The sequence below is a fragment of the Phaenicophaeus curvirostris genome, chromosome 15, assembly GCF_032191515.1.
Source record: "Phaenicophaeus curvirostris isolate KB17595 chromosome 15, BPBGC_Pcur_1.0, whole genome shotgun sequence".
Classification (NCBI taxonomy): domain Eukaryota; kingdom Metazoa; phylum Chordata; class Aves; order Cuculiformes; family Cuculidae; genus Phaenicophaeus; species Phaenicophaeus curvirostris.
This window is the reverse complement of record NC_091406.1, coordinates 15,829,867-15,851,862: the sequence shown is the minus strand read 5'-3', so window position 1 is coordinate 15,851,862 and position 21,996 is coordinate 15,829,867. Positions and strand designations below refer to the sequence as shown.

The following is a 21,996-nucleotide window of genomic DNA, read 5'->3' as shown; positions in this document are numbered from 1 at the left end:
CCTGAATGCCTCAGCGGTGTTAAAAAGCCCTAAGGAAATGACAAAAAAAAAATCTCGAAACAGAAAGAGACAAGCAAACAGACACTGTAAATATTTGTGTTGCCTCTGTACAGCGTCTACACTCCTCTGTTGTTACTAATTTAGTTATTTGCTATGTACTTCACTCAGGGGACAATGACACAGTCTTCCTAGCACAAATCAAGGGTTTGTTCTGTAGCAGAAATGGTACTTCTAACATTTTAATGTACAAATTGCATTCCTCTGGGAATTTCCACAAGAAAAACCCTAGAGTAAGAATGCATTAGTTGTCAGAAGCAGCATTTGTTCCTTGGCACAGCTAAAATAGGTCATTCTGTGTTATTGCTCATTACAGTTTTATGTGAGACATTTATAGCACTTCAATAGATACATCACTTTTTAAGCATCATAAAACTTACAAGTAAGGGGATGTCACAAGATGACACAAGTGAGGGAACTGCATGTTTTTGCACAACAGTATTTTGTTAGAAGTTTAAGGCTTGCTTCTATAACGAATCTCATGTTTCTATGTCTATCATACAGAAAAAAGAAAACTTACTGGCATCACTCTTCCTTCTTCATCACAGACACACATTATGACTTCCACATTTCTCTGAGTTGTTTTATTGTATTTATCAAAATCTCCGTACAGCAATGTAATATAAATGTCATTTCTTATGTCTCCTAAGAAAGAAATGGAAAGGTTAAAAATAAATTAAAATGTTGTGAGAGCGCTGGGTGAACTGAACTTCACAGGAGTATGATTTTTCTGCAGTGAAACAGACAAAAATATCTTATTTTCCGTGAACAAGAATTTCCATCTCTGTTATTTTTAGCTGAGACACTACGATGTGATGTGAAAGGAACCAAAGGGAGCCTTCCAAGTGCCTGGAAGCAATTCTCGTCCTGCACTGACACCTGCTGGTGAGGTGACCGGTGAGGACACAGCTGAATTTTCCCCAAAGACACAGCTCTCCTTCTAGAGGGAGCTTCATATTTTGATTTTGTTCTGTGAACAAATTAATGGCTTCTTTTAATCTAAGTATTGAGATTTGAATTGAAGGCTTAGCTAGAAGAAGGGGGTGTTTGTTTTTAAAGCATTAGAGACAGTGAGTGACCTCGGAAAACAATTTTACTGTAAAAAAATGAAGACATGATAAAATTATATGCTTATTATAATTATTTAAGGACAGTGATAAGCTACAATAAAAACAAGGTTAATTTAAAATTTAAGCAAGTATCCCCCATAAAGCACTTAGAAGACAAGAAAGCTATGAACAAGAAACTGAGATTATCTTTCAGTCTCAATTTTGTTTTTTCTGTTTAAAAACTAGAAAATACTTTCCAAGGATTTCACTATTTTGAAATAAACCTCTAATACTAGAATAAAACCTACCATGATGTGTCAACCCTAAAAAGCCTCTAAGTTACCCATTACAGAAGTAAATAAAGTTGCAGCTGATGCTCATTAAGCTAGAGAATCAAAACAAAAAACCCATTCCTTTTATAGAACAAATCACCTCATACCTGGCATGATTATTTCAGGAAATCCCAGCTTTCTAGCAACAACTGTGGTTCTGTCTACAAGATGTGGATAGTCCTTTCTAGCTTGAATCACATCTCCAACGAGCATTTTCACAGTGACCCAGAGACCTATTAAGAAAGAAAGAAAAAAAAAGAATTATTTATGATAAGGAGGAAAAACCCTCTCTCTTCAGACAATTGCCTCTTCTACTAAAACAGTGATAAGAATTTATTTCCCCCACTTCCTTAAGATGAAGGTAAAAGCTCTATAAGACAAAACTGTAGCTACTAATTTAAATAGCCTCCAAGATTCCACAACAAACTGGTAATTCTTCACTTCCAGCTTAAAAGCTGACCCACCTCCATGGTGGTGCTGCTGCTCTCACATGAAAGCCTTCCTCCAAAAGCTAAACAATCTAAAATGAAGTTCAAAAAAAAATCACCTTGTTACTTCGCTTAAACAACAACAAAGTCATTTTTACCTTGTCCACCACTGTCTCCTTTCGATGCAGTGACTTTGCTTAGGAGACTGTGTAAAAAGTCATTCTCTGCCACCACCCTGCAAGAGAAAGAACAATGTCTACTAGGAATTAAGTGCTAGGTACATCAAACACCATTCAGAACACAGATCAACGGCTTTAGTCCTCTTAGCTGCACTTGGCCTTATTATGATACGTTCTGTAATTGCATTAACTCTCACTCTGAGATGCACATCACTCACATTAAGCTTATGTGTACACTGAAGTGAAAAAGATGTGACAGACTAACAATACGAAAGCTTATCATTTCATAGGAACACACAACATAAATGCCTTCACCAACATGCCAGTTGAGTCCGCTTTCCCTACTAAACATCCTGATGAATGAATGAACTTTGCATTCTTTTTAGCTCCTTTGAAAACTGAAAACAAGTTCTCATATAACAAACGTTGGATCAAATTGTGAACAAGTGAAATAAAACAGTATGTCATACTCACATCTTGCAGAATTATATTTATTCTCCATAGTACAGAGCAGTAGCGCTATACAGAATGCACAAACACGTTTCCAGTGAATACTAGCACCTGTGAGTATCCTAATTTTAGGCAGCTGGACTGGCTTTTCTTTTTAAGATAGTTCATGTATGACAATTCAACTACTTTTCAACTGAAAGCCAGTTTTTACTCAGATCATTCTCAAATTCATACCAGAATCAAGCACATAAATCACTAGTTATCTACAGTTGTAAAGCTTACTGTCGACTATGAATAACTATTTAACCTAGGTTTTGTTAAGTATCAGCTGCATGAAGTAGAACATTTGTAGAATATACCTTCATTTAACATGCTACATAACCCCTGTCAAGTCTTTTATGCCTGTTAAAGTGATACTTAAATAATTAGCACTATTATAACACAAAATTACTAAAATAAAAAAAAAATATAAGCATCGCATAGATTATTATAGCCAAAGAGTTACAGAAATTTATGCTTATTAAGATATCTATGACTGTCTTACGGGTGAAAGGGAATGAAATGCTGCTTTTCTTCATCACTGTCAGCTTTTCCTTTTATGATATCTGTGATATCCATAACTAGAAGAGTAAAAGAAATACCATAAAAACATATTATAGCATTGCAAAGTATTTCCCCTTGTGTATAAATAATGTACATTGCTGTTCTTGTGCCTCAAGGTCAATTCAAATTTTTCACTCACAAGCAATGTAGCCCAACAGGGGTAGATTTGGGGGGCAGAAAATTTAATGCGAAGTCCGCACTACAAATGTGGTATTGTGTGAAAGAAGAATTACTTCAGACTAATTTTGGTCTGATCCTGCAAATACAAGAGCATTGGTGGTGCTCTGGGGACATAATTGCCTGTTTTATTTCATCCGCAAGAAATTCTATTATTATACTCTGCCCCTGTGCTTTGGTTTGCATGATGTAGCAGTAAGTATGACTTATTAGGAGATTAAAATGCAAAGCGCTTTTGTGACCTGAACTACAATGCTAATGTAGGTGTAGTCTTTATGGACTAAAAATTTAAATATGGAACATAGGCAATATAGCTATTTTGTATTCTGACAGGTCTCCTTAGAGATCCTATGGTCCAGGACTTCTAAGTATCACTGGGGTCCTGCTTCAGATACAGCACAGGAGACAGTTACCTGCCACTCCAAAAGGCCTCCTCAGTCCTTGGGTGTATTTCTTTGAGTTACTGTCTTTGAGATCCATCCTTCCAACTCGGACTATTTGACAAACTAAATAAATTTTGTCTCGGCTAAGGTCTTTATTCCCAAGATCCTAAGATAAAAAAAAAAAAGAAAATACAAGGAAAGAACTGAAATATTACTTGGAGAAGAACCAAGTTGCAACAATTAAACAGGACCTCCAGTAGTAAATTGAGCCTTAGTAATTAAAAATAAAATTAAAAAAAGAAACAACTGAGCCCACAAAAAAGGTTAAAAGCTTCAAGAAAATATAAGGTAAGAAAAAGAAAGAAAACAGCAGCAATCACGGGGTACACTAAATAAAAAAACTTGGAGTCATCAGTAAATTTATGAGGCAGCAAATCTATTTGAAGAAAGGACATGGAAGTATTTTAACTGCCTTAAAGCACTCAATGACCAGTCACTTCTTGCTCTATTTCCAAGAATACTTCTGCTTCCTTCTTAATCTTGCTCAATCTTCACAAGTTCTGATAGTGACCACAGAAAAGAGAAAATGTGTTTTGCAGAAATGAATTAAGGTAAATTGGAAAACACTTACTGTGAACACTACTTTAAGATTGTTGAGCATATCGATTTCCTTTGGAAAGCCTCTACTCCCCCATCTCACCAAGTAGTTCTCACTGTTTTGAGGATAAATATCTCATTGTCATGTGATTTCAAAATTCTTCTTAAAAAAAACAGAGTACATAGCAAAGTCTGCATAACCAGCAATAGTCTGTTGTGTTTGTTTAAGCCTAATGCCACACTAAAAAGACAAGAACACTCAACAAATACCATCAGTAAGTTTTAAAAAATAACTTGAACATACAACAGAATGGTACCTTTTTTGGAGGAAACAATGGCCACCATTCTGTTTGATGAGAACAGTCAACAGAACCTTAATGTATCTTTGTATGTAAACCTCGCACCAATTTTGTTCCCTTCCCATTTCAGCACTTTACTCCAGGCACCACAAAATTCTCCATCAAGAATAATCTAGTAGCCACTAATGAATGGATCTGTCAACACTTGCTCTTCCTTTTCATTTTCTTCTCTTTATTCATATATTCTTTGCATTACTAACGTGTTGGCAACTATTTTACTTCATTTTGTCCAGATCCTTTATTCCTTTGGAATAAAACAAGAAAGCTTACCTTATAATTGTTAATTTCTGTGGATCATACAGCGACATAAAGAGTTCTGCATCCTCTCCAATTCGGCAAACAAAATTCCGCACAAAGACGTAGAGGCTGTGGGTGGGGGATGAAGACATTCGGGAGTATGATGCATAATCTGGCTGATCCTTTGACTACTCAGAAGGAAGAAAATCATTAGCTGGATCCATGAATTAAACTGTTGGGACACTACACACAGTTTCAATTTTTAATCTGCGCAACAGTTAATCTTGAAAAATCATAGGGAACTTGGACAAAAATACTTGTCTCCAGCAAATAAGCAGTTCCCTGTATATTCCTCTGAAAGACACTGCTTAATATCACAGATGTTAATGGCAAATAGGTTTCTGAGCCTTCACAAGGCTTCTCTCTGTCAGCATCCTTTTCTGCTGTGAAGTTAGACAGTTTGAAGGTGCAGAAGTGACATAGGCATGGAAGATCTCCCTTTCCTTTCCAGACCCTTCACTGTATGCAAGGAGATAAAAAGCTCAGACTGGGTTCTTCAAAAAACTGTACCCAGACTAGGAAGCTACCTCTTTGTGCCAATAATCAAAGAGCTGGTAACAGAGATGCCTTAAATCAATCTTCTGCAGTATTTATGGGACTTGGTATGAGTAACAACTGCCTTTGTAGGGGACTCTAAGCATATTATCCTGTTCTGGTAGGTGTCTCTTGTAAGAAATGGAATAGGGATTACTTTATTTTATGAATATTTCTAAGGCACACAATAGTTAAGCTGCTTCTCCTCCCTTTTCCCCTCACCTCCAGAAACCTTCCTGCCTTAAAAATCTTACATTTACTTTCTTTCAGCAGAAAAGAGTCAGGTTAAAATTTTCCTCCTGTATTTGAAAATATTCAAAACCTTACCTCCCAAGATAATTAGGCTGACTTCCATGGAACTATTCTGCAGTCCTTAACTAAAATTTGGTAAAAGACTGTGCCTAAAAAGACTTCACAGGGTTTTTGCTGTGCTGTAAGAACTTAAACCCCTTTGGAAGATAACAGCAAGAATCTTATAGGTCCCTTCCAGCTTGAGATATTTTATGACTTTTGTATTTTAGGCCAGTTCTTCAGCCACTGGGCACATATATAAAACATGAAACATTGTCACCACTTATAAAGAGAAAACATCAAGCTTTCACTTGTGTTGCTACAGAGACAAGTTTACAATTCTGAAACAGAAAATTTTTTAACACAGTGAGATATAGCAGAAGGCCTAGTATCCACATTTTAATGATGCTTCACTCTGCAAGGAATTATAGCAAAACAAAATACACCTCTTGGAAGAGGACACAAATAACACATGCTGAGATCAGGACACAGCCGGGTCAACAACTCAAGAATAGCCTCCTAATTTGTACCTGTATCCCGTTTTAAATAAACAGAAATAGCTACATAACATTTGATGGCCTAAATGTCTTCTTCATCTATCAGTTTGTTTCATGTTCAAAACAAGTCAACAGCCTATTGCAGACCACCAAGTTGAATTTTCCTCGTATTGTCAGTTAATTAAATAAACTCCAAAGCAGATTCTTCTAGTGACACTGGTGTTTTGCAGTGACTTGTCATAGGGCATTACTTAAGTGTCATAACAGCCCAAATGTATTTTGTCAAGTATTTTACTTGCTTTATTACTGTTTACTTTCTTGTGAATGAAGACAAGAACATAAGTATCTGACAAGTCCCTGTACATATTTAATACAGGAAAAGGTCAAGGAATTTTGGTCATCTGCTGAGCATTTTAAAAGATGAAATTTATGCATTCATCAGGTTTGCTTAGCCATGCTAACATCTTGTGTCCAGAAGATTATGCTGAGTTCACCTGAGCTCCTCCTTCATGAGCTTAAATTCTTCAACTCCACCAGGCTAACTAACAAGCAGCAACACAGAGCAAACAACTAGTGTTGTCACGAGATCTTCTGAAGTGCAGCTGTGGTTAGTCATTGCTTGCAGCCTGAAGTCCAAGTACCTAACTAGTCACTAAGCAAATCAGTCTATTAAGTCACTCACAGATGCAATGAGGATACATTTCTATTTAAGAATCCAAGAATGGATTTAGAACAGCTTTAGACAGAGCCTTTCAGCCTAGCTGACAGCCTGAATCCAGTGCACAAGTGCAACTCACTCAGTTTGAGGCTTAGCCTTATTTATATCACATGAATGCCAATCTTCTCTGAGTTCCATCAGAGACAAAAGTTTCCACCAATTTTCACAGTACAATGCTACATCCATTAACCCTTGGACTGACTGCAGCAAAGGAAGCATTGAGTTTGGCCAATTTTTCCTACCATTTCCTCCTTAATTCGCTCAGTGATTTTATTAGTTGCTTCTTCATGCGCATGAAATAAGCTGATGACACTGGTTTTATCTGGATCCAAGATATTTCCATCTTCATCTCTAACTATTAAATCCAGCTCAAGTATCCTGTGAAAATTAGAAGAGCATAATGGCAAGGTTATTTCCTTCTATAAAAATGAAGCTTAGAAATATAACACACAAGAAGCTGTTTCAAGTTTTATGCAATAAAGTAAGTTTAAATACATGCAACAATATTTGATTAAAGAAAAATTTATGTAAACTCCACAATTTTTTTTCAAGCTGTTGTACACAGCTATAAATTCCTGAAATGGATACATCGTCACCAAAGCTTTTAAACGCCCACCATGGAAAAGAGATGCACTACGTTCAGTGACTTCAAGCAGCCTTTATATCTCTTGCTTTTTCACATATGACCTTTGTAATCAAGTAGTGTAGGTTTTTCCAGTTACTTTCTGCTTTTATGTGGTTATCTTACTCCCCCGTCCAATTACTTAACTACTGTGCTCTGTTCTGCTTTGCTGTCACACAAGCTATGCTTTTTACCCCTTCCAGTCACCTTTTTCCCCTCTATGTTCAGAATTCAAGCCTTATCTCCTTACATCCTACATACTCTTAACAACAGTGTCATGGTGTCACCTCAACCAAGACCTACCCTTTCTTGCCTATCCAGGATCTTGCTCCTCTATCCTAAAACCGGTCTCATTTGTGCCAAACCAAATATTTCACAATTTCTATAATGTACTGGCTAACCTTATGGCACTGTTCATGCAGTCTGCATCGCGCTGCAAGCCAGCTTCATCATCTTACATGGTTATCCACAACCTCTCCAGACTTGGCGTTCAATATCTGGTACCACAACGACCCACTCATTCCCCTTCATTCCTTCTCCACCATTTGGCAAGTGCCCTTCACACAACTCAGCCCCCGACTTTGAGGCACTAACAAATACTATCCAACTTGCACTTTTCCTCTGTACTCTCCCAAACCATTTTAAACATCCCTTCCATCCCTGCTACTCCACAGAAAGCAGCTTACTGCCTCATAATTTGTAAAGGAGCGTGTGAAAATAAAATTCTGAAATCAAAGAAATGTTTCCAAGTAAAATCTGCCGTGGGGTGACCATTCATTTCCACACAGTGTAGTAGGATACGTAAATTCCCATTATGTGTTCTATAAGAATACAATTTATCAGAAATCTGTACATCCACATCGCAGTGAACAAGTTAGGAGTTTCATAAAACCTCGTGGTCATTGTTTATGTCTCGCCACAAGTGACTAAAGACTTTCAGCTGCCTACAGGCTTTCTGGCCACAATAACCACAGTCACCTGCAATAGCTAAACTGAACTTACAAACACATTCTAATGCCTATAAAACCAATTCTATGAAGACATTTTTTTACTGAGCTCTTCCTTGCCCTTTACCAGGCAATGGAACACCACTCTACCCCACATAACACCATTTTTACAAAAAAATATGTTGTACTGCAGTGACTTTTCATTAGCAAGAAGCAGACAAGGCTTTTTGTCAAAAAAACCCACCTATTTCTGGTTATTTCACTTCTATTACCAGAACCAGAGTTCTGCCTGGAAATTCCTTAGTAAATTGTGGACATGCATAGGATGGTGCTGTGGTGCCTTTAACAAGGGCTCTGCACACTTCAGACTCATTAGACTTCTGCTGTTTACTCCCCATAACACAAATCTCACTACCACCTTTGAATTAGTAGCATAATACTACTAAAGGTAGGCTGTGCTTGTGAAGGACAGATAAGTTTTAGGTCCTGAAGAACAAGAAGTATGGAAAAGAAGATTTGGTATGTCTACATCTTGCATTAATGAGTTAAAAATGAGTTAAAAAAATGAGTTAAAAACCAGCAGACAAATAAACTTTCTCATCATCTCTGTTCTATCTGACTGTTTAAAATAAATCATGTTTCCCAGAAGCAACACAGGCCACTTACTTGTTACCATAGTCAATTTTGGAAGTGACTTTCTGTTTGAGTTCTTTGAGCTCATCTTTTGGCAACGTCCCAGAAAGAAGCTGCGACCGCCACTCCATTAAGTCATACATCATAGACTGCACCTGCTGGAACTGCGCTTTCTTATTTGTCTAAGATGAAAAAGAAAACAACAGGTTTCAATCTTCAAGTTGAAGTGAAATGTTGATCTTGACATTTAAAGGATATGTCACATGTAACGCTCAATGATTATGGAAGCAAGAATCAGGCTAAGTACTGAACTTCCTTCCTGCTCTCATCTCACAACTTAAAGATGGAATTTCCCACTTGACTATAAAAAAATTAGATAAAATTTAAACATTTTGTATGGGGATTGGGAATCACATTATTTTTATTTTGTTGTGCTGTTTTAAAATCCGTTAACCCAATGTCTTTGAGAGAAAACATTACGGAAGAAATTTACTTCTCAGATACTGATAGGAGTATGCTGGAAACAACAACATTTGATTATGGTATTAAGATATTAAAGAGCAAAGAGAGAGAGAGAATGCACAGAAGTCACTAAAGCAGTTTGAGCACCATTCACTGAAACAAGAGAAGTTTTAATTACTGAATTCAGCAAGAGGAAGACTAACAAGTAACACGTTTCAAAAAAAAAAAAAAAAATGACTAAAAACGACATATCCAAGATTTCTTTGCCCCTGTAGAAAAAAAGCACAATTCATTGGCTGTGATCCTGAAGCAATCAGTTCAGGCTGTTGGAACAGGTTATCCACTAGAAGAGACTGCTCAGGTACTAGAGTAGTCACAATATTTTGATGTTTTTCCAGTCAAAACTTCAACCTAAGTCTGACAGCCTAAAACTCATTAATAAGTCACTAGAATCAGCCGGGATTAATGTAGGATTGAAGCATGCTAAATAGATATGACTGTACTAATGTAAAAATCAGCCTTCTATCCTTCAATTTCAAATTTTATCTCTCAGGGTCTTGTAGTCCAAGGACAGGTACAACGCTATAAGAAAGGTTTGGTCTCCCTGTAAAGGACAGTTGAATTGAGGCCTGCAAAAATATTTCAGGTCCAAGGAAAATGAAAAAGGAAACTAAAAAAAAAAAATAAATATGCATCTCTCCTACAGTTCTTACCACACTGTGGGCATTGCATGCATATGCAAAAGACAACAGTGACTACAAGCTGCTTACAATGAACACAGATGCTGATGCACTGGCCATTTTGGTCAATACCTCCAAATTTATTGCACTTTCATGTATTGGTAAGAGTGCTCACAGGAAAAACCAAAATTTTTTTCCAAGATGGAAAAAAAGATTCCTCTTTGTTGTAAGAAATTTAATATTAAGATATTGAAAATAAAAAGACTGGGTTTATGAAAAACATTTATTCTAGCATCCCAAGAACATGATGAAACTTTTTCTAATGCATCTAAGATGAGTTTCAAGATAGGAGTATCAAACATATCAACTCTACAAAGAGCCATTATGAAAAATTCGTCACATACAGAATACTTGAAGTGGCATCTAAAGTCATTAAGTTACACTACTCCTCAGCCATAAGGCAGCCTTTTATTTTAAAGCCACTGAAAAAAACTCTAATGACCTAAGCAGTGATGAAGAAGTAATTTCTTAAATCCTCCCAGATCCTGCTCTGCATCCAAGACAAGACTCTAATTTGGACAAGTCCTCATTATGTATTAACAGGACTAATTAACAGGACACACACTACATGCAAAAATGTCATACCACATAGAGCTGTTTCCAGATGCTTCCCCATTCCCAGAGAGTAGTGGTAACTTCTTGAACTAAAGGAATTTCAGCAGGTATTACATTTTCTGTATGTCTAGGAAAGAGAAGGAAATTTAACTCATGGGAAGCAAAAGAGTAGCTGTGTTTCATGGTTATAGTTACTTTTTTTAAGGAAAATGCCTTAAACATACCTTTAAAAAGCCTTATAAAAGCCTTTTAAGGCATGTAAGTGCCTTAAAACTAATTCATGAGCAGACTAGATACTTAATGCAATCAAAGAGTTGAATTCAATACCTTTTCTTTTCAACAGAAACATCCTTAATGTGGATGAAAGATTTAGGAAATATTCCCTGTTGAAGGAGGAAAAAAAAAAAGAACAAAACCCACTGTTATTTTCCAAGAACATTTAAATAACACGAGAGATTTCCAAAACCCACTTCTTCAAAATTTTCTCTATAAAATTATGAGCATGAACATAACTTATTTCCAATTAACTGCTGCCTGTCTAGTTTTCTGTCCACCTAGATGCATTTCTGATTGACAGACTAGTAATAAAAGTTTTCTCATATCCTTCTTTACAAGCATACAGTGCATACAATTACTTTTCTTGAGAAGAAATCCATCTTCCACTCCCATCTCCTATTTACTACCTCCAAAACCAGTACATACTGTATAAAAACAGAAAAAAACCCTCACCCTCTTCTCTGTGCATCAGCCCATTTATCTTTCTAGGAAAAGAATACAGGCTAACTTACCCATCAGCTTGACTATCAAACAAAGGAGCGACACGAATATAGGACCATTGCACCTCATGAAAGCAGTGACAGACAAGGGAAAATGCTCAGGATAAAGAGCAAAAAGGTAACTGACATGAAGAAGAGCAAACTCAGTTTTCTTTGAAGCACAAGAGCATAGAACACTGAAGAAGACTAAAATTGCTTTAAGAAAGAATGACATTTAATTTGCAATATTCATCTTGAAAGCAAAGAGACTGGAGATAGATGGCCTTAGAGAACAGGAAAGGACTCTCTGATAAGAGATAGTTAAAAAAACCCACTTCATGGATTGAATTCTTAAAAATGGTCTCACAGGAACGAACAGCGTGATCTTACCTCTGATCCTTTACGCCTTACTAGATAACCCTTGTACCAATCTAAAAGGAAGAAAGAGTGCAGTTTTAATGGCAGAACATACACGTACAAGAGCATATAATGAAGTCCTGAGTTTTGTTTCCTACAACAGCTATCTAGCATAGCATGTTTAAAAATTAGTTACTTGAAAAATACATAGGTGAAATTCAAATTAATATCAGGAAGCATACTTGGCACGACTTGCACATTAGCAAGTATGATGATATCATCTACTTTGAAGTTTTGCATAGTAAGTACAGATAATCACAGACAGAATTTAACTCCCCCACACTCAATACTGAAAAGGTATAAGCTCCAAGTATAAGCTGTTTAGCAATGTAATAATTAGCACAAGACATAATTCTCTCAACCAAGATCACTCATGTATAGCCCACAAAGCTCTGCTGATTGCATTCTATTTACATTATTAATGCTTTATAGTTCACATATCCAACCTCACTGAATATAACAGGACTAAGCTATCTTTCTACCAAGGGGAATTATATCTTTTGGACCCAACTTGAATAAGGAGCCTCCTAGCATAAAGTTCAACTTAGAACCTGGAACAAAGGAGACATCACTGCAGATTGAAAATAAATCACTATTTGCAGGTAAGTAACTGTTGAGTTCATAATAATAACTGCACTCTAAGTGTTTGATACTAACAGTAATTTAAGCAGCTCTGGCAGACTTGGGAGATAATTCAGTCAGATTGTGAATTTAAAGATCAAATCAATACACAGGAACACACTATCTCTACACTACCCACAATTAATTGAGCTTCACAAACATATACAATTTTAAGGTTCGCTTATTCTTCTACTGCTTGTATTGATTTTATGCTTACGCCAGTTGATCTGGTATCTCCACATAGCAACTACTACTACATTTGGACCAGCATATCGCCTATTTACCATGCATGACTTGACTTGGATTTCTGCTGTTTGACATGTTCAGTATGCTGGGTGGCTTTGAGAAATTTTTCTATCACGCTGACCTACAGACTCCTTTAACACACTGAATTTCTTATACTATAGGATGACTGGGATGCTGACAATGACCTAGCAACAAATAATAGGTTTGGAGATAAGCGCGTACTCCACTGAAATTTCAATCTAATTTAATGCAACTCCCATCAGGTACATTACAGGCTGGCACAAGCCTCACAAACTCTGGATTTACCTTGAGGACTTGCTCAGTTGATAATGGCTTCCTAAATAAACCACATGTACTCGAACATTTCTGATTTTGGCTCTCCAAAAGTGAATAGGTTCTTCCTCAAAACTCAACACCACCACCAACACAAATAAGAGCATTAGACAACTACTTGTGTAACACAGGGAATTGCTGTGAAATAAAACAACCTATAGTCTGGAGGCACCTGACTTACCTTCACAGTACTCCAGAATATGGACCACATCACCAATCTGTAGAGGTAGTTGTGGCACTCCTGTGCCTTTGAAATTGTATATAGCTGAAAAAATAAAGGATGAAAATATTGGTTTTCAATACAGTTATACACTAAGGTCAAACTGAAAAATACATACAGTTAAGATTAATATTAGATAAAGAAACAGAACAACAATTCTATCAAGAAGCTTCATGCTACCATTATTTAACTTCTTCTCTTGTGAAAATGTAGAGGTGTTGAAAATGGCCAACACTGAAAATCAAAGAAAAAAAAAACAGAAACAAAAAAGCATATGCAGGAAAACAAGCTATCCTGTATACTGCTCTGACTAAGAACATAAGTGCACGGAAATTTATGGTGACACTGGTGAAAAGGAGTGCAGGGAGGCATGGAGGGATTTAATTTGCTGCATTTTCCCCTGGGTTTAGATGCTTCATCTTAACATGAAACTGTTTTATATGGAAACAGAAAGTTTCGTCATTTTCTGTATTGGATCACTCTGAAAAGAGCACAGGAGCAGCAGATTTTACAAGTGTTCTCATCAGAAGCTTATCTACATGTGGTTAACTAACAGTTAAGTTTCAGAGAGAGTTCAAGAAAATAAGCTTCTTCAGTAGTTCTTACGTTCTAGGGCTACAGGATGTGGGCTACTGAGGTAAGCATTTGTTTCTGTATATTTTTTCTTAACTAACATGGTTATAGACTTCTACAATGGCGTTAAAGAGTAGAAGTGGTTATTGAGGCCACCATCACACAGGGAAATGGACTAAAATATGTAAGCCTGAAACAACAATTAAACTGTATAGGTAGGAACGGCACATGAGCTACTAACCATGACCTCTAGTGTGTAGTAAAGGCATCCATCAGCAAGGCTTTCTTCCTTTTCCTAAAGCACCATCACAATCCATCCACACACACATAGCATCCAAACTAGCAGTGTTTTGGATGAGGGGAAAACTTATCTGGAAAGCTGAACCTACCCTCAGTATATTCCTACATTCCTCTTGAACCCCCCCTCCATGCTTCCAAAGGAGAATATACACTTCTGCCATGCCAAAATGCATACTAATAACACTTTCTACTTATTGAAGTCTCAAATTAAATTGCCTTTCATCAAATCACCCAAAGTAGGTGTGTAGAGCTAAAGAGATTGATCCTCCTCACTTATGGCAGTGTTGTATAAATTGTCTTGCTTGTTTCTGTTGCCGTCGTTATATTAGTTATGTTTCTAGAACAGAAATTAAAAAGGATTTCATATTTAATTAGAGGCTTATTAGACTGAAGTTAAGTTTCTTGTTCCCTTGACGTGAAGAGGCCTTCCCACCCTTTTCTCCTCTTGGTTGCATAGAGCGGGGCTTGAATCATTAAACAAAGTGAGGTGCAGAAAAAAACTTTGAACAGACCCTCTGCTGTCCAGATTAATACATCTGCTCAAAAGAATCTTGAAGATATTTCTATGCTGCTCAGAGAATTGCCTCAGCTCAACAAAACTCTTAATCTATTTACTATACAACTATACGTACATAGTAGATGCGTAGTTATGTTCTGACTGGCTTCCTTTCATTAATCTTGGCATAGATTTCAAGAAATACAAGATAGTGAACAACTCCCCTAAGATGTCCAAAGAGATTAAGACCACGGTTGACTAGCGTGTACATTCTGTTTCAAAGTATGCACTGATCTACTCATGGTTGTATTTGTCTCAGAATATAGATGTGAATTACTGAGTCACATATTCACATTGCATATCGGGGTTACTCTCTAAAAACTTAATTTAACAGCAGTTAATACACTGAAAAGTGCAGTAACAAACTGACAAAGGAAGTAGCTACATCAGCTAACACTTTCCCAAATGACTAAGTGGAAACTTAATGAGAAAGCTTTTACTGTAGAAACTGGATTGTTTGGTAGGATGAGTTTAACAAATTCCTTAATTCTTTAGCTTTTAAGCTATTGACCTATCCAGGTATTTTATACTAAGAAATAATCTCCCATATACCTTTACAAAAACCCTCTGTTAACAATCAAACGAGCCAATACAATCAGCTACACTCACACGTATTATCCACAGCAGCAGACAGCTTAACTGTCACATCTGTTCATCTGGAATTATTAACTGTGAATGAAAATTTAACTATTACATCCAATTAATATATATTTCAATTATTTTGCTCTTCAAAAATAGTATATGGAAAACCTGTATGGGCTTAAAAGTTTTTTTGTTAGATTATTAACAACAGTTGTTTAAATTCAAAATAAATTTTCTGACCAGCAGGAATACAGGCCCCTTCAAATTTGTCTGTTTCTACCACTTAGCTCCTGAGCATCCTCTATCCCAGCCACAACACAAAAACATCCAGTGTCCTCAAGAGAGAAGCTGGGTGTCTTGAAGACTCTGGCTTTCAGTCTAAATCCCAGTAGCAGTTACTGTCCTCAGAAGCAACTGATGTCATGGTAGTAAGATTAGTGGGAGAGATTTAAACAGCACATGCCCTTCCCCAGCAGCCAGCACCAGGCTAGAACGTTCATGTTGAAGGCATATTTACACATGCTGTAAGATCCTCCCAAAACAGCACAGAGAATGCCCAGGAACTCCAACCTGAAGACAGCATTCCTAAATATGGACTTCACAGCTCATTGAGAACACAATCAGCCAACTTCCCCATGGATCAGCAAAGAATAAAGCCCACATTCATACACTTAGGAACACTCACTCTAGCTTCAATGGCAATTTATAGCAGGACACAGGCGTAATATAGAGAAAACAAACCAACCAACTAACACAAAAGCCCCTTAGATTCCAGGTGTTTGTTTCAGCTCCCTCAGGACATGAGCTGAAAGGTTTCCTTGGCTACTTGCCACCCTTTCACTTGAATAGAATTTGAAAATATTTCCAAGGAATTGCTTTGCTGAACCAGCTCTTAATTTCACTTTACCGCAATAAGAAGAATATTTTGAATGATATCTATGTAATAACTCATGAAGAGTTTTGCATAAACAAAAGATTTCTTATGAAAAAACTCAGGAAGATTTCTACTCCATTTTATTTTTTAAACATCACAGCTCTATTTTTATAAGTAGTAATGTAGAAGTAGCACCTTCTCTGATCTTACACAACAATTGCGTTCAGTTCCCATTTTCTTCTATCGAAAACGGGGCAAAATTACTCAGCAAGGACACGGGCAAATCTGGTGTGAAAGCATTAAGTAGTCCTAACAGGATTTGTTAACATCTGAAAAAAAAACCCTATGTAATCTGTGTTCCAATGTTCTGAGTTAAGAACTTCCCCTTAAAAAAAAGCAAGTGTGTTGTAATGAACCCGACACAGACACAGTTCTACTGACCATTTCACAGGTCACACACATGTACATCAAAGCTCAAAGGGAGTTAGAAGATCATTTAATTTATCACAAATCATGTTCAGCAAGGGGTAACTCTTCAGTTCTTAAATAACAAACTGAAATCTCAGATAACTTTTAAATAGAGATTTCTCCATATTCTTAACCTTGAGGCCAGATGGAGGTTTTAGCTGAGCTGAGCCACTTATTTTTTTTTCCTTAAACACAAAAAAGCCAGTATAAGGACTAGGAAGTTCTAACAGTTTCAGTTAGTTGTATGAAGATATTGTTTCTCTTAACCTTTTCATAACAAATAGTAGCGTGGTCATTTTTGTTAGAAGTATTTTATGAAAAACAGCGTAAGTAGCTGTGCTCTTCATTTTACTGTCGTTCGCCTTTCACAGTCAGCTGTACTTCACAAAACTGCTGCAGTTTCCCAAACAGCTAGAACAGCCTGTTGGGCTCAGAGACTTCTTGCCATGAAGCAGGCAGCCGACACCAAATAAAGCTCTGCCTCCTGTACAGCTCAATCTACACAGATTTTACAGATATAAAATAATTGCATCTGCTGAAAAGAGCTGAAAAGCTCTGAAAATCAGCCTTGCAAGTCACAGCCCTCGGCACTCAGGCTGAGCAATGCTTTGCTCTGGTTTCAAGGAAGTCACCCAATCCTCTCCTACCCCCCACTTAACACGTCAAATTGACAAAAGCCCATTTACAGTTTCAGAAGTGCAGGAGTCAATCTGACATTTCCATTTAGGAGGCCAACATAATGTTTCATCTGCTTGCAACTTTTTCACAACCATAATAATTTGCTCAAGGTCTGAGCAGATTTCAAACACGTTTTGTCTTGCACAATCACCAGGAAACTGTCCTCCAAAACCACTACCCTACCATGTCTTCTCTGTCTTGTACCATCCACAAAAGCATGTTTATGCTGGGAACGCTTCAAGATGAAGAACAGCTGCATGTGTAAAATCCAGAATGTGCTTTCTAAGTGCAAAACTGAATATCACCTACCTGGAATGTCCTATTTGATTAAGTAAAAGACAAAAGTGGGCACATAGCCTGCACCCCAGCTGGGATCATGTGGTCTTCCAAATCTACTTGGCATGCTACTGCTCATGCAGAGGTTGAGCTCCACTTTCTCAAGATAAAATTCTGCTCATCAGTGGAAACTGAAGGCAACAGGGACACTTCTGATAAGACTTATAAATTCACCATTAGAATCATTAATCAGAGACTTGAAAACAAAGATTTCTGAAAACATAGAGGGCAAAACAGCCCTATATCCTCAAAAAGCTTCCAGTCTGCACCACTCCAAGAGCTCTTGAACTTCTCTACGTTATGAGACTTAATATCACAGCAGACACAGTTTGCTCAGATGTCTTGACTTTCCTGAGATACAAAAGGCACGCATACAGCAGATAATACATCCAAGAAGCACTTGATTTGTGACTATAGTTGCCAATACCCCATATTCCAGGTCTCATTAATCTACTTAAAATTTAGCAATAGCACTATTTTCCCTCAATTTAAGAGCATAAGTCTACCTAATTTCCAAAAGACATTTTAAACACCATTCCAAAACTAAATCCTCAGTGTGACAGTTTCCCTGGTTGATTCTTTTTTTTTTTGGAAGGGAAGAAGGGGTGGTAGGGAACAGGACAATTATGGGTGGAGGAATGCGTGGGTGTTGCTGGGGATTTTTTGCTGCGTTTGTTGGGGTTTTTTTTACATTACTCTGGGTGAAAAATCATCCCACTATTCCTACCAACATCTATAATGAAGGAAAAAATACATTTAGTTTCAAAGGCAAATAAAGGAAAATAAAACAGACTGTGAACCAAGAGCTTGGCTAGGAAAAGGAATTCATGGGTATAAACTTTAAATTATTGAATGCATAGTTATATATTAACATAAAGCAACTAAGCAAAAGCAGAAATGGAACACTCCCACTTAAGAACCTCTATAAGAAAGTTAAATGTATGAGTAATTATCTAAGCAGCATTCTATTATTGATGGAAAGTTTGTTTGATTGTTGCTCTTGTTCTCCCTCTTCCCCTTTGCAACAGACTAAACAGACATTGCTACAACTAGACTTGTACCTAAAAAATCCCACAAAAAGCCTTAAAACACAATGTTAAACAGACAAGCCTTCTTTCACACAGAAAACAGTCTTCGATGGGGTGAGCTGAGAAACAGCAAGTGGTAGCATGATGTGGTTGTAGCCTAGAACAGTGAGGGAGAAAGCCCAGGGCACAGGAAATAGCACCACGTCTGCAGCGTCCCTTCTCAAGATCTTAAACTGATAATCTGTTTTGGCCTTTCACCAGAAAGTACAGTCATACGGACAAAAGAAAAGGTAACGTCTTTGAGAATTATCACAGACGATCCCAGTGCAAAGCAGAAGTCCATCTGCTGCTTTACAAAACGGATACATCACTTAAACTATTTAAAGGAGATATATCAAAACTTTGATAAACACTTTTTTTAACACTTGGTTGGTGTTTAAAATCAGATGGCAAATTTATCAGGGCTTGGATGAATTTATCATCTGCTTTTAAACACCACCAAAGCTCCTTAAAGACACAGATAACCAACTGCACCACTGCCTGTTTGGTGTACTTGATAATCCCTTATCATTACTCATGTTATCTGCAGATGTCTTATAGCCCAACAGCGGCTGTTAGATTCTTTGAGTTCATCTCGAGTGGTAACTTGCTTTTTCTTCATTTGCAGCAGGAATCATCTTAACTCTTCCTGACACAAAACTACCACTAATGTCCTAAATAACAGCAAATTAGTCCATTAGTCCTAAGCCCTAGTCTAAAAGTTGCAGGTCACTATATTGGCACCTGGAAACTTCCCAAGACTCAGGACTCCTCATCCACATGATACAACAGATAAATTAATCTGTGAAGCAGCTAACATGGGTGATCCAAATGTATCTTCAGCATGGGAACAGATGTAACAACCACGCTTCTTATGCTAATAGACCTTCCTCAAGAATCCCACTCTGTTGTAAACCCAGAGGCCAGACTGAAGGAGACAACAGTCTTATCAAGGACATGGGCAAGAGAAGAAGCAGTATGTCTAGTGGAGCACATTTCAGAAAGCTGTACCTGTACATCACAGCGATTGCACTGATTTCACCCCTTGAGCTACACATCGTACATACTCACTCTAAAATGAGAGTGCTGTAGTTAGAGCTGACAGTACTGGAGGAATAAGAGTACTGGTCCGTGCAGATGAAAAATCCTAGTCCTTCGGAGTTTTTAAAAACTCCATTTGTGTCATCTTTATAGCAGTTTAAACATTACAGTATTAAAATATTGTCAATAAATGTTGTTCCCTGTTATTTGCTTTCCTTTTATGCACTAAAATAGGTGTTCATAAGTGATTCAGTTAAAAGTTTACTGGTTTGAAATATTCTTAGATTCAAGGTAGAAAAGGCTACTGCTACACAAACCTACATATTCTGGGTGCTGCATTTTAAGTTAGAGTGCAGTGAATTGTTTGATCACAATGCCTTGCAGACTCAGGAAAACAAGCTGCACTGGACTGATCGTCATAAGTTTATAAAGTCACAGGTTGCTTAAAATGGTTTTTATTATGTGTGGTTTGCTGTACCTTTCAAATACCATAGAGACTACTAGGTCGTACTAGCTTTTTAGTAAACTCTGAGATCGTATCTGCTATAAATTTACAATCAGGCAAAACTTCACTCCATGCACAGCAGACAGATTGCCGTACAAATGAGACAGAAGACAGCTGAGTGCCTTCTCAGTGGACGTGCATCAGTCAAACCCAGTAGGCTGGTCCACTCCACCAGCATGCACAAAACCATCACTTGCCTACATTCCACTTAACCGCAAAACAGATTATTTGGTCCCCATAATGTTCAAAATCAGAGCAAAGAAAACTTTTTGGTCATTACATGAATCTCACTCTGACCCAAAATGCTCCCTATAAAGAACTGCTACAAGTGAAGCTTGCTTTATAATATGCCTGTGAATAACTGATGAGTATCTAGTATGTCTATGTAAGAAAACATCCATCACTAGTATAGAGATATAGAGGCCGTGTCCAACATATCCAGTTTTTCTCCTACATCAAAATCTTTGAAAACAAGTGCAAAAATTAAGTACTTCCTACTATTTTTAACAGAAAACATTTACACTCTTTATTTTGTAATATAACCTGCCACCAGAACTGGCTACTTCCATTGCACAATTCTGCCACTGCTGCACGTGGAAGTTCAACAGGAAGATATTCTTTTATAATGGCCTTCTTAAAACAAAAAATGTCTTTTAGAAGAATTAGGGAATGCCAGGTTAATAACTCTGCACTAAACAGGGTATCATAAGTACACAATTCACTGTCTCCTGTACTGAGAACACGTGTTACCTTCAGTAGGACATTTATTTCTATTGTTTGAGCTTTGATTCCTCACTTAAATGGGTTTTTAAACAGCAATTCAGTTCTTTATGCAAGTTACCATCATTCATTTTTAGAAAAATTGATTGGAAGATGACTTCCCTTCCAAAAAGTACTACTTACCAACTCATACAATGTTTTTACTGTAACACGAACCTCAAGTGGCAGTCTCTCAGAAGCAGCTATATGATTATCCTTCCCATACATTTGTTCTCCATAATTTCCAGCTGCTACTTATTATGCAACACACTTCTTACTTATTGAACCCGTTTCTAAACCATTGAGGCAGGAAAAGCTGCATTACTGCTAGAGCTCAAGCTTTCAGAGGGATGGGGCAGTATGGTGGAGTGGAAGGAGGACATCTCCCAAGCCGACACTCATGTACCTCTTGTCCTTCTGTTCAAAACATTAAAACCTTGTACAAAATAGACTATTTCCATTATGCTGCCATGGTAAAACAGAGGGTGTCATGTCATCACCCTAGAGAAAACACCTGCCTACATCCTGTTCAGAAGTCACGAAGCCAAAACTCACATGGCAGTTGACTAAGTTACATACCCACGCCGCTCCTCTTCTCTGTCTTCTGCCATCTTGCCATCACACATGAATCCGTAAGGCTCTGAGGATGCCCACCTCCAAGGAAACCAAGACTTAGAGGACACAGACTCCAAGACGGGTGATCAACAAAGGCACAGGAAACAAGAGCCGTTTCCCAGCTGCCGTCACCAAGAGCT

The 21,996-nt window shown here is 37.4% G+C and overlaps 1 protein-coding gene across 1 annotated transcript in view; it reads right to left on the bottom strand.

The window, feature by feature from the left end:
• Positions 1-21,996, bottom strand: part of DOCK2 (dedicator of cytokinesis 2) — a 173,439-nt gene extending 151,443 nt beyond the window's left edge. Inside the window, exons 1-14 of the mRNA XM_069869297.1 lie at positions 21,821-21,996; positions 13,464-13,547; positions 12,056-12,096; positions 11,238-11,293; positions 10,941-11,037; positions 9,187-9,335; positions 7,194-7,329; positions 4,885-5,039; positions 4,290-4,371; positions 3,689-3,824; positions 3,040-3,115; positions 2,025-2,101; positions 1,546-1,671; positions 578-702 (exon numbers count right to left, since the gene is read on the bottom strand). Coding sequence (XP_069725398.1) covers positions 578-702; positions 1,546-1,671; positions 2,025-2,101; positions 3,040-3,115; positions 3,689-3,824; positions 4,290-4,371; positions 4,885-5,039; positions 7,194-7,329; positions 9,187-9,335; positions 10,941-11,037; positions 11,238-11,293; positions 12,056-12,096; positions 13,464-13,547; positions 21,821-21,860 — 1,380 coding nt within the window. The 5' untranslated portion in view covers positions 21,861-21,996. The remainder of the gene's footprint in view (positions 1-577; positions 703-1,545; positions 1,672-2,024; positions 2,102-3,039; positions 3,116-3,688; positions 3,825-4,289; positions 4,372-4,884; positions 5,040-7,193; positions 7,330-9,186; positions 9,336-10,940; positions 11,038-11,237; positions 11,294-12,055; positions 12,097-13,463; positions 13,548-21,820) is intronic.